Raw genomic sequence first — 16821 nt, 5'->3', positions numbered from 1 at the left:
TCTTTTTTAATTTACAGTCTGCTAAGTTGCTCAGGACCTTGCTAAGTTGCTGAGGCTGGCTTTGAACTCGCAATCCTCCTGCCTTAGCCTCCCGAGCTGCTGGTATTTCAGGCATGTGCCACCATGCCCCACAGAATCTGTTTTCAGGATATGCTCATGACAAGGTTTGTACATGCATAAAAGTGCGAGAGATGCCTTTGTAAGGATCAAACCGGGAAATACTGGGACCATGAACAACGCTGGAGGTGGACAGTGACAGGCAACAATTTTGATTATTTCTCAGGCTCCTCCAAATATCACTCCCCCCCAAATTCCCAAGGAGCTCCGTGTGACACTCCCCTGTGTATTTGGTACAGAGAATTAGTGTATTCCAGGGACTTTTAAGCACTGTACGTACATCAACTTGCTCGTTCTCGTTACAGCCCTGTGAAATAAGTCCTTCAATCGTATCCATTTACAGAGATTAAAACTGAGGCACAGAGAGCCTTTCATCCAGGGTTTGTGAACTCAGGCCCGTGTCTGATCACGTGCTCTGCTGTTTAGCAATCCTCTGAGCTCCTGTGGGGTCAGGGAGGCTTCCTCGGGGCAGAGATGTTGGAGCTGAGAGATGACTGTGCTGGGCCCAGGGGGTGCAAGGCTATGGGCAGAGCCAGGCAGGTCTGGGAGGTGTTAGGAGGAGGCTTAAGGTCTGTGGATGGAGAATGGAGAGAGAAGAGGTGGCCGCAGGGATGACTTCTAGATCTTGGACTTGCAAGCTGGAGGATAAAGCAGTTTTTGAGACTAGAAGAGCTTCAGGCCAGGAGTGGGGAAGGTGGGGGCAGCTTGGCACATGGGAGTTGGAGACGCTCTGGGGATGCAACCATGGAGTGTGGAGAGGCACTGAGTGTCGGGGGTGGGCACAGAGCTGTGGTCTGGGCCGAGGCTGGACATTGGGATTCAGGGGCACACAAGTGAGCCCTGAAGGCTTGCCCAGGGAGGAGCGGGTTAGGCCTGAGGCTTAGGAAGCCCCCATATTTGGTGACTGGCTCAGGAAGACTGAGGACAAGTCATGTAGTGTCCCTTGGCCTCCTCTTTCTTTTCTGCAAAATGGGGGTGAAAATCTTAACCCGGGTTTTCCTGATGGGGTTGTAGTGTTTAAATAAGAACGAGGAAGTTTTGAGAGTGTAGAATGTTGGTAAACTGGGATTTATGATTCTCTGTGTTAGCGGCCAAAATGAGGAGTAGGCAGAGTGCCCAGGAAGGAAGGAAGTGACCTCTTGCCCTTTGAAAGGGGTGGCCAGAGCCACACATTCCTTGCTGATCCTGTTCTTGTCCAGTTCCATTGGTGAATCATGGGATCTGTGTCCCAGGAGGTCCAGCCCCTGTGGCCACCAGGCTGTGTCACTGCTCTTCAGGGTGGGCACAGTTGGTAGACGGCTACACCACAGGGACGAGGCCACCCTGTTCTTGCTCTCTGTCTGGTAGAGGAGGTGGGTGTGGCCAGTGGGGTGGGCATGCGGAGGTCAGCAGACCTGGGTCGGGATGGCTCTCCGTGCAACAGGGGGTGTGCTCCCCCCCTCTGGCCTCCGGTATTCACTCCTGGGGGGCTGGCCCAGGGGATCCCTAGGGCCCTGTCGTTGGGTGGTCCTGAGTCCTCAGACCAGTGCTGCAGAACGGCCTGCGTCTCACCCCACCCTGAGCTCCCGGCCTCAACAGCACAGGAGGAAGGTCCTGCGTCTTGGGCACCGTGTTCTGCTCTTTATGTCTGTGTCCCATTTGGGATTTGATTTATTCCCATGGGACAGAATCGCAGATGGGCTGGGCAGGAGGAGCTTTCTAGACTGTTGGGCTTTGACCCTCCCTTCAGTCCTGCTCTGCTGGATGGTGTAGCCACACTGTGTGTGTGTGTGTGTGTGTGTGTGTGTGTGTGTGAGAGAGAGAGAGAGAGAGAGAGAGAGAGAGAGAGAGAGAGAGAGAGAGGGAGAGGGAGAGGGAGAGGGAAGGAAAAGAAAGGAGAGGAGGGGGAGGGAGAGAGGGAGAGAGGGAGGCGGTCCTCAGGGACCGGACAGGGCTCCTGGGAGAGGGCTGAGTTCGTGTGCGCGAGGCCCTGGGTTCCATCCCCAGCACCACAAAAACCAAAAGGAAGACTGAGGTGACTGCCAGGATCCTGGGCTCGGAGATGGACTGCTGGGCTGGGGTCCTGGCCCCCCACTGACTGTGTGGCCTCTGTGCCTCACCTTTCCCATCTGCATAAGGGGAACACAGGCCATCCGAACCTCAGGGGGCAGTGGTGAGGGTGAAGTCAGATGGTGTCTCAGGCACGGGGCTGGGTGCAGGTCAAGGGCCCGCCCGCCTTTGTGGCTCTGCTGGCTGCCTATGGAAAGTGCTTTGGGAGCGCCAGCCGTGCAGGGTGCCCAATGCTCGCTGTTCCCTGCTGTCTGCGGTGACGGGCTCTGGAGGGAGCCACCCGAGCGCCCTTCCCAGCCGTGCTGCCTGGTCCCTGTGCCTCAGTTTCCCCTCTGCTGTTTGGAAGTCATGAGCGCGGCCAGCTCCTGGCCTCCTGTGGGGAGGGACAGTTAACAGCTGAGCCGCTAGGATGGGCCTGGCCCCTGAGGAGCCCAGGAGGTGTCCCTTATCAGGACAGCAGAGCTTGGTGTCGCTGTTTCCGCTGGCTTTGGGCCGAGGTTGGTGTGTCTTCAAGGACACGTTTCCACTCGTCCCTGAATCCAGCAGAGTGGCAGCGACCAGCCAGCGGTAAACAGATGGCCGGGCCAGCACCTGAGGCCGGGAGGGCAGGAGGCGGCGCCTTCTGGGGGATGTTCTGCTCTGTTCTGTGGCTGCACCAGCGCAGAGGACGCCTCCTCACTGGGACATGGTATTCGCTGCTGCCCTGGTTCTGAGAGGGAGGGGAACCCGCTGGGTGGCCCGGGAGGGCAGCACCTAGTGTGTTCTCCCAGCCAACTCCCTGGCCTGAGCTGGGGACGGCTCTGCCCTGGCTGGGGTTGGGGGAGGACACTCTATTTGTAGACTGTCCTCGAGCTGTTCACGGTCCAGTGGGGAGAAGAATCCATAACAGAAACCAAGATAAAACAGGGCTACAGAGCGGTCACCTCCCGCCTATCCAGCCTTGCCCTACATTCCTGGACTCAGAGAGGGACAGCACGGTCCTCCATCCTCCCAGCCAACTTCTGGACACCCCAGGGATCTCTTTCTCTTGCACCCCCCTAGGCTGTGAGTGAATCCTGCTGCTGCACCGTCAGAGCATCCCAAATCTGGCCCCTTCTCAAATCAGTCTCTGGACTGGGCTCCCTGCTGCCCAGGCCCTGGGGTCAGGTCTCCAGCAGATGCCAGAGTGACACTGCTAGCCTGGATGTCAGACCCCATCTGTCCTCTGCTCAGAACCCTGTGGGGACTTCCTACCTCAGGGAGACCAGGCCCCTGGCTGTCCCCAGCCTGCCACACCTCACACTACTGTCCCCCACCTGCAATGCCCTGCCCTCTGCCCCTCGCCCCGACGGGTCTCTGACACTTTTGCCGGGAGGACCTGGCTGCCCCCATCCTGGTGCCCCTGTCCTTTCCCGCCTGCTCCTCGCCCCGCGGGCTCCTTGCTGTTTCACACGCAGCACCAGGTGAGGACAATGGTGACGCCTGCTGAGAGCTGGTCCCCTCGACCTGTGACCTGGGAGGAGAACCTGATTGCTGCCTCCCTGGGAGCACACAGAGGCCAGGGCCTTAACTAGGAGGTGGTGGGGCTGGATCCGAGTCCCTGCAGGGGTGCCAAGCCCCCCATCACGTCCTCCAGTCTCTGACGGGTGGCTAGGTTCTGTGGGTCCACCCCAGGAGCCCCCAGACAGGTGGCAGCCGGCCACGACCTCTCTCCCTCACAGGTCTCTGTGGCTTCCCCAGGGAACACCTGTTGCGTTGGTCGCCTGTCCTTGTTGCCAGTTGGTCTGTGAGTCCCTGAGAAGGGGTGGCTCCAGGGTAATCAGGGTCTCCCTCCTGGGGGCCTGGGGTGGGCTGGGGGATAGGCTGTGTCCTCCCTCCCTCCTGCCATCTGTTCACTTCTTTTTCTGGAGAAAATGTGACCCAAGTGTGTGACCTGCAGAACAGGCCTGTGTGGTGGCTCTCTGTGTGGTCCCTTGGGAGGAAGTACGGCCCCTACCAACCCTCGAGCTCCAGGCTCTGAAGGCGGTGGGGTGGAGGCCAAGCCCACCCTGCCCTCTGCACTGTGCATGGTTTGGACCTGGAGTGTCCCCAGGGTCAAGTGCTGAAGTCTGGTCTCTAGTTGGTGGCGGCATTGGGAGGGGGAGCCTGCAGGGAAGAGGCAGTCACTGGGCCTGTGCTTGGAGGGGTGTATTTATCCCCACTCTCCCTGGCTGCCCAGCTGCCCTGAGGTGAGAGTTTTACTCTCCCACATGGTCCCTGCCACGATGCCCTGCCCCACCCCCAGCCCACAGTGATGGGGCCAGCGACCACGGCCTGAAGCTTTTACATCATGAGCCAAAATACATCTTTCCTCCTTTGAGGTGAGTTTCTCAGGCACTTTGTCACAGAGATGGAAAGTTGATCAACACAAATGGCCACAAGGCAGTGGATTTGGGGGTCTAGCATACAGTAGATGCTTAATATATGGCTGTGGAAAGGAATGGAATTCCTCTGAACCTTCCCCCCCGACTCCAAATCACATTAGGACAACTCCCATCTCCTGGGCAAAAACCACATGCGACATACGGCAACCTACGTACACACGCGCCGACACGTGAAAACACACCTGGGGCGGACAGACACATGGACAGGCAGGGACAGAAAGCAGAGCAGCACAGACTCCTCAGAGACACGCATGCTGGCATGAAGGTGCTCCTGGTCCCCACTGTCTCTGCTCCTTAAGCCTTGGTGAATGAGGGAAGGGCCGTGACAGGCACAGCCCTGGGAGGGGACAAGGTGTGGTCACCATCCCTTTCTAGGTGGGCAGCAGTAGATGGAGACCCCACCAGCCACACCTTTGTTGGGCTCCAGTCTTGGGGCCTCAGGGTGGTGACCAGGGGATGCTGTGGCTGTTCTCCCTGCCCTAGGACCCTGCGTGGGACTCCGGCATTGGGGGAGGAGGGGAGCTCACGCCTTCCCTCATCCATGGGATACAAGCTGGGGACCTTCCTTCCAGGTCCTCCAGGACGCACCATGCAGTGCCTGAGGCTCGAGAGCAAGTGAGCCCCCCTTTCTTTGCCACCCCGGGTGCCCTCCTGGTTCTCTTTCCTGCCATCTGCCCCACCTCCCCAGTCCCACTGGGGAAACAAGGAGGGCAAGGTCATCAGGACACCGCACGCATGGGTATGCCTGCTTGGCCTCCTCCTCTTCCTGGCCTCTAAGTCTTGGCATCCTGGGGCTCAGTGTGTGGCCTCCTCTGTTCTCCGGTGACACTCCCTTGGTGGGTCTGTGGCATCTCTGGCTTTAAATGGCACCTGTGTGCTGACAACTTGTAAGTCCAGATCTCTGGCTGGGATCTGCCCTGTGAGCCTCAGATGCAGCCTGCCCTGAGGGCCTGACGCCTTCCTGGACTGTCTCCAGGCCCCTCTCCCTTGAGGTGGCTAGAACACGGCTCCAGTCTCCACCTGAGGCACCCAAGGGCACTTTCCTGGGAGTCATCCTTGACTCTGCCCTCGCCCTTGGCCCACACCAGGCTTCTGGAAGTCCTGATCACAGGCCCCCCACAGGGCTTCCAGCATCTGTCCCCTGCCATCCGTCACTGCTGCCACCTGGGTCCACCCTTTCAGGGTCTCGTCTGGGTTATGGCCACAGCAGGCTCCTGTCTGCTTCTACCTTCATCCTACTGCAGTCTCTTCTGAATGCAGCAACCCAGCGCCCTGCTCAAGTGAGATGGGTCCCTCCTCGGAGGAACCTCTACTTCTTTGTTACAGCCTGCAGGGGCCCCAGGGCCTCTCTGCACTTGCTCTTCTTCCTGCTAACACCTGGGAAAGGCTCGCTCACTTCACTCTTGTCTTAGGGCCTCCCTTGGTCCTGTCCCTCAAGCATTTCAGGCCTGCATCTGCTCCCTTGTTCCTTCTGCCTGGAACATTCCGCCCCCCCCATCTACCTGGCTCACTCCCCTTCCCCCTTCAGATCTTTGCTCAAACTTTCTCGACCCCACTTCCACGCAGAATTCTGCACACCTCTCCTGCCTGACTCTCGACGGTCACTCCTCACAGTCTAACGTACTATATGATGAACTTGGTCATTTCATTTGTTGTAGACTGACATGTCTGGAGGACAGGCTTTGTTATTGTCCTCAGCCAGAAGAGGGCCTGACATGCAGGAGGCCACTCCATGATGAAAGTGCTAGGGCAGGAAGAGGCTGTGCCCTTCACAGACGCCAGACTTCATCAGAAGTTGAAGGGCCCTGGGTCTGCACTCCTGGCCTGACTTGGCCTGATCCATTTGTTTTGTCCATTTTTTTTTCTTTTAACAGAGCTTGGGACCACCCGGAGGCCAGCAACGGGGGCCACAGGCATGTTACACCTCTGCTTCTCTGGGAGGAGAAGCTCCGGAGACATTGGGGAACGTGGGAAATGGGCCCGACTTCCCTCGGAAGCTGTGCACGGACTGAACCCGGCTCTTTGGGGAGACAGAAGGTGGCCTGGTGGCTCCTCCCTATCATGAAACCCACACCTTTGTGCACAGCCACAGAATTCAACATCTTGGGGGGAATGAATGTCATGTCTTTCGAGATTTCTCTCTGGCTGTCCCACCGGCCCTCTCTGCCCCTGCTCCATCTCACCAGAGCATTTAGCACCACCTGAGAGGTTTTATGTTTGCTGATTTATTTATTTTCTGTCTCCTTGCATTTGAGCGTGTACTTGATCTACTTTGTGGCTTCTCAATCCTGGGCATCTAGAACAGTGCCTGATGCATGGTGCGGGATCAGTGAGCATGTGGCGGGTGAATGAAAGAACATAGGCCTGGGAATTCCTGGGAAAATCACAATTTTGTTTTTAAAACTATATATATTCTGCTTATAGTGGACTTTCAAACTTGAGGACAGACACAGTGGGCAGGGGCGGGAGGAGCGGGTATGCAGATCCTGTTTGGTGGGTGATGTCCCACTTTTTCCAGTCAGGGAGATAGGTTCAGAGAGGTGCAGGGGCAGCAGCTCAGGGCTGGGCTCACTCTATTTAGACTTCCCTCTCCCTCTCCAGCACCAGGACGCTGGGCCCCAAGGAGCCAAGGGGTCCTAGGAGCCACAGCACATTTGGCAAGGCCTAATGTCCCATGCCTGCACACCTCAGGCCTTGGGCCATTTCAGAGGGTGATAGCCCCCAGGGCACGGGGGTTGGAATTTTTGCAGATCACACTGAAGGTCATCCTTGACCTTGGTAGCAGCAGGAGCTCTAGCGGCCTTTCTGAGCCCACCCACCAGCCTGCAGCCCGTCTGAGTCAGAGGCAGGCTGCTCACGGAAGGTCAAAGGTGGAGCTGTGGGCAGACAGGGTCTCTCGGTTGAAATCCTTTCCACTGTACTGGGTCCCTGCCTTCCTGGCCCCTGTCCTCCTCCCAGTCCTCTACTGTCCTCTGGAACCCAGTGCACTGCCCTCTGCCAGCAGTTCCTTGCCTACCACCTACCCTGACTGGTGGCCATCCCCGCTCCGGCCAGCTTTGCCTGGGCTCACCATTGCCATGGCCAGCGTCTGGTCCACGCCACCTTTGCCTCTTGCTCGGACCACTGAACAGCACCCCAGCCTCCCTGAGGGTTCAGTTGCTCTCATCACCCCCTCCTCCAGGGCGGCCAGGCTGCACTTGCTACATCAACACCTAGAAGGGGGTCTGATTTTGTCCCCAGGCCCTCGAGTGCCTGGGCTGTGCTCTGACCAGCCTGGCTCCTCTCTGGCCGCAGATGGGGTGCATGGCTCCTCTCTAAGGCCTCTGCCCCTGCCTTCCTCCAGCACTCCTTCCCCAAAGTCCTTTTACCTTGCCCTCTTTCTTTATTCAGGGAAGCAGTCTTGGCCACCTTGTCTAGGTGAGCCACCTTGGGGGAGCTGTGCCTGCACTTCGCCTACTGTGTCTCCGCCTTGGGAATGCAACATTCCGGGAGGCACCAGCTTGCTTTTTTGGTTTACCCTGGAATCCCCAGTACTGACAATGGTGTCAGCACATAGTAACTGCTTGCTGAATACCTTGTGAGTGGGTGAATAAATGAGTGAATCTTTTGGGGTCTAACTCTTAGCTCTGGTGACATCTTTTTAGAGAGCCCTTTTAGAAAGACCTCTTCCGAGAGAGCTGGGGGGCAGGCTCCCTCTAATTCCTGTGTGAAACAATTAGATCCAAGGATCTGTTTCCAGAAGGTTATGGCTCAGGGGCAGTGGCTGCTTCTGTCCCTTTCACGGCCTCCGGCAGGGCAGGTGTACTGTGCCCCTGGGTTTGACACACCGAACACAGGGCTGACTCAGGCTCCGCCCACCTTTAGGAGCAGCCCCACCCACCTCCTTGTGCCAAACCCCACCCACCTCAGGAGAAACCCCGCCTACCTCTGGGCCATCTGCTTCTTCCTCTGGAAGCCCCTGTTACCTGCATGGCATTTGACCTTGACTTACTTATTCATTCAAATATTTACTTCCTTGCTGAGCAACAAAGTGCTTTATTGGGCCCCAGTTCCTTGCTGGGCTCTGTGCTCAGAGTCTTAGGGGGTGATGAACTGGAGCCAGCAATACTGCAGCCAAATGTGGAATGGAGTCACTTGCAGGGGAAGCCCACAGACGGGCTTCCAAATCAAAGTGGGGGGTCGGATAGGGTCTGCATAAACAGTGGGATTGGGGTTCTGGAAAAATGATGCCATTCTTCCCTCTTTTCTTGCCAATCAGGTTAGAATTTTGGAGAATGATAGGAACTTTCAGCTTTAAAAAATCATTGTTGCTGGGCGCGGTGATGCATGCCTGTAATCCCAGCTATTTGGGAGGCTGAGGCAGGAGGATCAGGATTGAAAGTTCAAAGTCAGTCTCAGCAACTTAGCGAAATCCTAAGCAACTTGGCAAGATCCTGTCTTAGAATAAAAAATAAAAAGGGCTGGGGATGCAGCTCAGTGGTTAAGTGCCCCTGGATTCAATCTCTGGTACCCGCCCGCAAAAAAATCATTTTTGTCATCTAGTCCAACACCAGCATATTATAGATCAGGTGTCAGCAAACTGTCAAACACAGGCTGCTGCCCATCGTTGTAAATAAAGTTCAGCTGGAACACGCCATGCTCATTTGCTTCTGTGTTGCCTATGGCTGCTTTTGCCAGAGCTGAGTGATTGAGTGATGGGGAGGTGACTGTGTGACTTGGAAAGTCAAACATGTTTGCTGTGTGGTCCTTTACAAAAAAAGTATGCTGACCCCTGTTATAAGTGCTCAAGAAGTATTGTTGGGCTAAGTCCAATGGGACCTTGGGATTCCCACGTGGCTAATGAGAGTGCAGTCTATATACCCAGATAAACCAAGCTCGAAGCTCTTCTCTCTTTAGCACTAAGGAAACTGAGGCATAGAGCTGGCCGGAATTGCTATGGAAGACTCCTGTATCTTTATTTTTCTTTTAATTAAAAGCATTTATTGAGCACCTACTAGATCCCAGGGTTGGTTCTAGGTGCTGTAATGAATGAGACAAATTTCCTACCTCAAGGTACTTCCTGGTGAATAGGGTGTCACAGGGTACTGTGCTCCACCAGGTGAGGCCGGGTCCAGCACTGTGGCTCTGGCCCTGGGTCACCTCTACATCTTTGCCAGGCTGTGTCTCCTAGTGGAGCTGTTTCTGAGGATCCTCCCTGTTGGTTCTGCTCTTCCTGGGCCAGGGACTGTCTTTTTTTGTCCATCTCCGTCTCCTCATCACTGAGCACTGGGTCTGGCATACAGCAGGTGCTCAATCCACATTTACTACACCCCCTGGGCTCCTCTGCTAAGATCAGGCTTGGCAAGAGCTCCAGAGGTGTAACAGGTAACAATGACCAAGTGGCCCTTTTGAGACTTCCATTTAAGAATACTGTCTTGAGGGAATTCAGAAAGGGAAGTGGCGAGTGTGGTATGAGGTTTTCTTTTTCCCCTTTAAAAAAATAAAATCCATAACTCTCCGGGTGTTCCCTTCCTCCCTCTCCCCAGCTTCCTGGCTGACAGTGTTCCAATGAAACCCGATTCCAGGCTCACCTGTGAGCTGGGCTTGATGCAAGGAGTCATTATTGAAAGAGACAGGGCCGATCCACATCATCAAATGCTTCCTGCATTTTTCATAAAAGGGATCCGAGGGGGAAGGTCACCACTCTGCTGTGGGGGAGGGGAGGAGGCCAGGCCTGGGAGGCAGAGGCAGGTCACTCCGGGGGAGGACACCAAACCTCAGAGCTGGTGTGAGAGCCTCAGGCTCCGCCATCCAGGTCTCAAGGACCCTCAGCTCCTCTCTGGGAAATCCCTTCTCCGGGAGTTGGCAGCCTTGTTAGTTTTAGCTGATGCTTGAAGCTTTGGAGGCCCCTTGGGGCCTCAAAATGCTTTCTCTTGATAATATGTCTCAGGTGGATTTAAGATCACAGCTGTTACATCAGGATTTAACTTTGATTTGACTTGCGGGGGAAGAAAAAAAATGTCTCTCTTTTGCTTTTTTTTTTTTTTTTTTTGTAGATGTTCCAATCTGGCACGGTCTGATTTCCGCATTCAATTATGCAAGAAATATTTATTGAATTCTTAATGTGCGCATTGCACTGGGCTGAGACTATAAAGGTGGACAAGAAGGGAGGGTCCCTCCTCCTGCGGAACCGGGGGCTTGTTACTCACATAAAGGAACCTACAGCTTGATAAAGTGCTTGCTCTGGGAACCCCTGGGGAGAGGCCCAGGGGAACTTCCTAGTGAAGGAGGTGTTTCCCTTGAGACCTGGAGATTATTGAGTAGGAGTTTGCCAGACAAAGAAGGGGAGGGAAGGGTGTGTGGGCACAGGGAACAGCATGCACAAAGCTTTGCCCTCCTAAAAGCTGGAAAGGAGCCAGGTGCAGATCTTTTTTTTTTTTTTTTTTTTTTGCTTTCTGCTGTAACCAGGGCCTCTAGATAGACCTTTGGCTCTCTGAGGGCTCAAAGCACAGGACCACCACCTGGAGGGAGATTGAAAAATTGTGTGACTCACGGAGGAAATATTCTGCTGTGTCAGCTTCGTAATCTGCATCCTCTGGGAAGTGATCGATCTGCTTGCACAGGCCTTTGAAGTTCCCTGCAAAGCAAGGGGAAGGAGCGCATGAGAACGGAGTGTGCGGGCTCAGCCCCTGCCCCTTCCGACTTCTTGCTCTTCTGAAGCTCACCCAAGTCTCCCCCTCCCCACAAGGAAGGTATCGCTGCTTTGTCTTTTTGGACATCGGCCTGGTGGATCAAAACACACCCACCCGCAGCTCTGCGGAGAGGATCTAAAGCTAAACTTCAAAACCCTGCCTTCCATCCCTGGTCCCTTCGATGCAGCTTCTGAGGATTAGCTGGAGCTTGGCAGTGGCGGGGGGCTTGATTCTGGGCTGGGGACTGTGCTGGGGATGCTGCTGGTTGCTTAGTGGCCTGACTCGATGTCCCGGCTCGGCGGGGAGTCAGCCTGCATTTTGTATGTGAGAAGGCCGCACGCAGACAGCTCTCCAAAGAAGGCAGAGCCCAGAGTGATGTGGAGACATTCCCTTGGCCCTTCCCTGGAGCTTCGAGCACATTCCCATCTGTAATTATGTGAAATTCACCGTGGGCCCCAGCAGCTCTGAGGCTTCCAGGGGTTGAGGCCCCACTGGGGGCTGGGCTCCCCTCACCTTCTTAAACTACAGCTCATTTTGGCTCTGCCAGAGGCCTCTAAAGAGGAATGTTGCCACTCCATTTTCCAGATGTAAAGGTTGAGGCTCAGGGACACTCCCTGATCTGAATAAGTACTTGTGTCCAGAAGAAGCTGCAATCAGGGTCCAAACAAAGGTCTTTGGACTCTAAATATTTCCATGGTGATTGCTGAGCAGTTGAGAACCTGCCCAGGGCCAAACTCCAAGGCAAGGCCCCAGCGGGCTCTCATCAGGGTTCACTGAGTGAATCAGCAAACCATTGAAGCAACCCTCATACGAATCAATGAATAGAATCCAATTTATAATCACCAGAGTGTCAGCTTCCGGACAGCAGGAGCTTTGGTCTGCTGCATGCGTGTGGTCTCTCAGCATCAGCGGGGGCCACTAATGCCTGTTAATGTCCTCTGAATGAGAAAAGAACGGACCCGTGCTGGGGTGGATGGCCAGGGCCAGATGCAGGCTCAGTGGTCCAACTGTCTGGTCAAGCCCAGCTTCCTGGACCTGACTGTTTTCTTGTCTGAAGGTACACACGGGGCTCGGAACCATGCCTGGGGCATTTATCCAGTCCTGGGGACACAGGTGTGAGAGAGCAACAAACTTTAACTGTTCAACCACTGAGGAGGGTCTCCTATGACAGGAGCCAGTGTTACCTAATGAGTACAGTCCTCAGAAGCCGTCAGCAGTTCACTCTCTTAGATTCCTGAGATTCCATATCTGACTAGGTGGGTGCAGGTTTCATCATGTGCCACGCATCCAAGAATTTTCAGACGGTGGTATCTAGCCCTGTACATCGAATCCATACAGCTCGGACCTTCCTAATCCAAATCCCAAAGACTCCCAAATCCAAAACTTTTGGAGTACCCACATGACACCCTGAGTGGCACTCCACACCTGACCTCCTGTGAGGGGTCAAGGCCAAAGCACTGGCCACAGAAAGCATCTTATGTACACAGTTACCTCCAGGTTACGAGTGCGTGGTGCACATGACACCCAGAGGGATCTCATTATGTATATGCTAATATCCCCAAATCTGAAGAAGTCTGAAATCCAAAACACCTCGGGGGCTGAGTGTCTTGGGTAGGGGACACTTAGCCTGTACTTTCAAACTGGGTGTTCGGGCGTGTCATGTTTCAGACAGGAAGAGCAGCATTTCAGGCCTTTCTGGTTCTTAGTATGTGCTACCTAGTACAGAGAAGACCCCCTGGACCCCATTCACACATGGGCTGTCCCCGTACCAAATTCACCTTCTTTTCTGACTTCAAGAAAAAGAGTTCCCCAGAGCATGCTGGGACTTCCAGTCACTGTACTGAAGCTTTGTGGGGTCAAAATGGACCCCAGGGGCAGATGTCTTGTGTAAGTATTTGGGGCAGGCCATCCTCTGGCACAACTGCTCACCCCCTGCTGCAGCCCTCTGCCCTTGGCATCTGGGCATGGACAGGAGGCCTGGCCACCCCCAGCACCTATTCCCTCCATCTCTGCATCTGGTCCCCCGCCCCCCAGGAGAAGAGTCCTCCTACCAGCTGTTAAGAAGATAAAAAATTCCCCTGATTGTTGAAATTACAAATCAGCGTAGCTGAAAAGCACTTTGCAAAGCACTTTCATTTTCTTTCAATTCAGTCTGACAAATCTTCCGTCAGCACCAGCTCAGTGCCAGGCGTCTTTATAAGGAATTGGGTGCAGGAGGCGAACAGCAGCACTGATGTGCCCCGAGGCGCCCAGCAAATTGGGGACAGAGCTCTGGAACCGAGGGCTGGAGGGTGACGCCTCCGTCTCTCTCCAGGGCCCCACCTCCATCCTGGTGGGTGGCACTGCCCACACCGCTCCCCACCCATCCTAGCTGCTCCCGGGACCCGGCGTGCCCTACTCGTGCCTGGGTAGGTGGCTCCTGGCACAGAGGGGCCCAGGAGATGTGCGTGGAGAGGCTGTGGAAGTCATGAGCAGCTCAGGTGTCACCTCAGAGGCCTGTACCTGGGTGGGGGCTGCCATTCTCAGTCTGGTGGGTGTTAAAAAGGACCTGACTTTCCTGAGCCCCAACTCACGGGTGTCCCTGGAGTCTGGTCCTCAGAGGTACCAGTGAGTTCATCATCCCGCCATCTCCCCCAACTGCCCCTCCCATCCATCACCACAGCTTTCCTGTTTTAGGGCCTCAGCATCCCTCGAAGTTGTCCCTGTCTCCAGTGGACAGCACCTCCCTGCATATCACAAGGATTCTTTGAAAATGCAAATCTGATCATGCCAGCTCCAGCTTCAAATGCTGCAGCGTCCCAGGTTTTAGGGGAAATCTCAACATCTCTAGCATCTTCAGTCAGCTGCCCTCTCTATCTTTGGCCTCACTTCCCAACAACCTTGTCCCTCTCTTTACATTTCTTCCTTCTCCAGCTATACTCCCTCCTACCACAGGACCTTTGGCGTTCCTTTCTGGGCTGCACCACCTCCTTTGCGGTCTCCCTTTCCTAACCTCCCTCCAGCCTCCTGTACTGTGTTCAGGGGTGTCCGTGACTTGTTGGCTGGTGCTGGCTGCTGTGTGTCAGGGGAAGGCATTGTGACACTCATGGGGTGGTTCCAGTAGAGAGGAAGGAGGGATGACCTGCAGAGAGCAAGGGTGGAGGGTGGTGTGGGGAGGGAGGGCGGGCAGCCCTGGGGCACCCATGACGGTGGCCCTCACTGACACAGCTCTTCTCGTTACTTTCCTTTCCCTCACACAGTGGGAAGCAGGGCCTTTAGCTGAGTGTGAGGAGGGGAGGAAGGGAAGTGGAGGGTGAGGAAGAGGGCCAGGCACACGCTTATGTGTGTGCATGACATCAGGTGTGTGTGTTGGTGGCCTGAGGTCCTTCTGAGATTCTGTGGTTTCCTCCAGCCCTTTTGGGGTGCAGCTGCAGTGTGGCCAAGAGGCGGCTGGGAGGTGAGGCCAGATGGGAGGGGCAGGGAGCAGTTAGGAGATGGACGGCAGCCTCTGAGCTGGGCAGCAGGAGACAGGACCCGATGGGCAAGTGGGTGCTGAATAGCCAGGGAAGGATGTCCATGCACTGGGAATCTTGGGTGGGTGGGGGCTGAGGAATTGTCAGGCTCGGGGAGAAGGCCAGAAGTGGGATGTAATGTTCAGAGAGTGGGAGGTGAAAGAGACTGTAGGGGCCTCTGGCTATTGGCAATGCCAAGGTCAAGGCAAGACCATGAACTTGGGGGCTCAGGTGGAGGCCGGGGTGGTATTGAAAGTATGTGGCAACCAGAAAGGTTGTATAAATCAATATAAAGACGAGACTGAAACATTCGCTCTTACGCTCCCTGTACATCAAGAATGAATTAGGACTCTCCTACCCAGTTAAAAAGTTGAAGTGCAAATGATTCATCAAATTATTCTAATAAGCCCCAAATCATTGGTTGGTTTTTAGAAATTATTGGTGTGATCTTTTGATGATGAGGCCACACAAACTAAATGATGGCCCTGTCTGGCCACGATTTGACAGGGGAGCGGCCCCAGATGCTTCCCCAGCTTCCCTGTGGGAGGAACAGCCATTGGGTCCCGGAGTGCAGGGTTTCTAACTTGTTCCTTGCCTGGCCACTGTGGCATCTCCAAGGATGACTACAGGAGGAGGCAGAGGAGTGAGCAAGAGGATGAGGGGGCGCCTGGGAGGGAGCCAGGGATCTGTGAATGAAGGCACCCAGGGGGCTGGGGCAGACCTGGGGGGTGAGTTTCAGAGAGGGCAGGGTTAGGGAGAGGTGGCGGGGCTGGAAGTGTCCCAGGGCAGAGCCAGGCCTCCATTCCAGCAGGAGGAGAGGAGGTTGGGAGTGCGTGCGGGGAATTCTGCTGACCTTGGGAAACAAATTCCAGAGGGCTCCAGGGCACAGGATAGGGAGACTGGGTCAGCCTAGAGGATGAACACAGCCCCCAGGGACAAGCAAGTAGTGGTATGTGACAGGGGGTAAGGTGAGACTTCATGATGAGATGGGTCCCAGTGGTCCCTTAGGTTGACCGAGGTGATGATGAGTGCAAGGTCTCACATGCCATATAGAGGGATGTGCAAGGCCTTATGGGAGCACAGTCCAGCTAACATTTATGTGGCACCAAATGTATGCCATTCTGTGCAACCTGCTGAGGACACAGAGGAAAAATACCACCCTGCCTGTCCTCCAGGAGCTCACCTCTCTCGGGTGGATACAGAGCCGCTGCCGGGGAGGCAGGCTGCAGGGACAGGCAGACAGGGCGCTGGAGCACAGCGCACATCCGGGTCTGTGAGTGCGTGGATGTTGCGGGGTCCTCCTGCAGAGGAGGCGGCAGAGCCCGGCAGGACTTGGAGCAGGAGCCAGCAGCATGTGCGTGTGCACTGTGTGCATTGCCCTCGCTCACACCCACATTTGTTGGGCTGTGATGAGAAAATGGTGGAGGGGTGAGAAGCACTTTCTAAGGAGAAAGATCAACCAGGTTGCCAAGGAAACACTGGCCACAGGAGAGAACAGTCTGGGGTTAGAGAAGTTTCCCCAGAGCAGACTGTGGGGCCACAGGGCCTGAACGGGAGCGGAAGGCAGAGGGTTCTTCCTGGCTGACATTGCTAACTTGAAATACGCCACAGGGATGAGCAAAGGCTACAAACCGAGTTTGGCCCCCACCCACCCGCTGCCCCAGAGAGCCGCTTGTTGAGCTTTACCAGCACACCACTGCAGGGAGGGCAAGCCTATGTGATGGATCAGCAGTGCAAAGTCACAACGAATTGTGGTTTTGGAGATCTTCAAAAGGATCTGTCCCGTTTACAGGACTTGCAGGGTGGGATTGAAGGAGGGGGCAGCTGGAGAGGGGCAGGGGCCAGATCCCACAGAGGCCAGGCCAAACCAAGCAGGGTCTCTCTGTCCACTCCCCCCATAGTCATGGGCTTTGAGCTTGGAGAAATGGGGGGTGGAGGCATGCCCATCAGGAACTAGGAAGGATTATTCTCCAACAAATGTGATCACCTGGACTGTCCAACTGTCCGCTGACCCGCCCACCCCAGCAGGGCAGCTGTGTCACCAGCCCCAGCCCCAAAGCCTGGGGACTGCAGGCCAGCCACCAGGAGTTG

General features: G+C 55.4%; 1 protein-coding gene across 1 annotated transcript in view; it reads right to left on the bottom strand.

Moving 5' to 3' along the window:
* The window catches only part of Cacng2 (calcium voltage-gated channel auxiliary subunit gamma 2), a 117566-nt gene that overhangs the window by 16049 nt on the left and 84696 nt on the right, over positions 1-16821 (bottom strand). Inside the window, exon 2 of the mRNA XM_005322292.4 lies at positions 11101-11184. Within this exon, the coding sequence (XP_005322349.1) occupies positions 11101-11184 (84 nt within the window). The remainder of the gene's footprint in view (positions 1-11100; positions 11185-16821) is intronic.

The sequence above is a fragment of the Ictidomys tridecemlineatus genome, chromosome 6 (assembly GCF_052094955.1).
Source record: "Ictidomys tridecemlineatus isolate mIctTri1 chromosome 6, mIctTri1.hap1, whole genome shotgun sequence".
Lineage (NCBI taxonomy): Eukaryota > Metazoa > Chordata > Mammalia > Rodentia > Sciuridae > Ictidomys > Ictidomys tridecemlineatus.
Note: the sequence above shows the minus strand (reverse complement) of the source record. Positions and strands in the feature narration are given on the sequence as shown.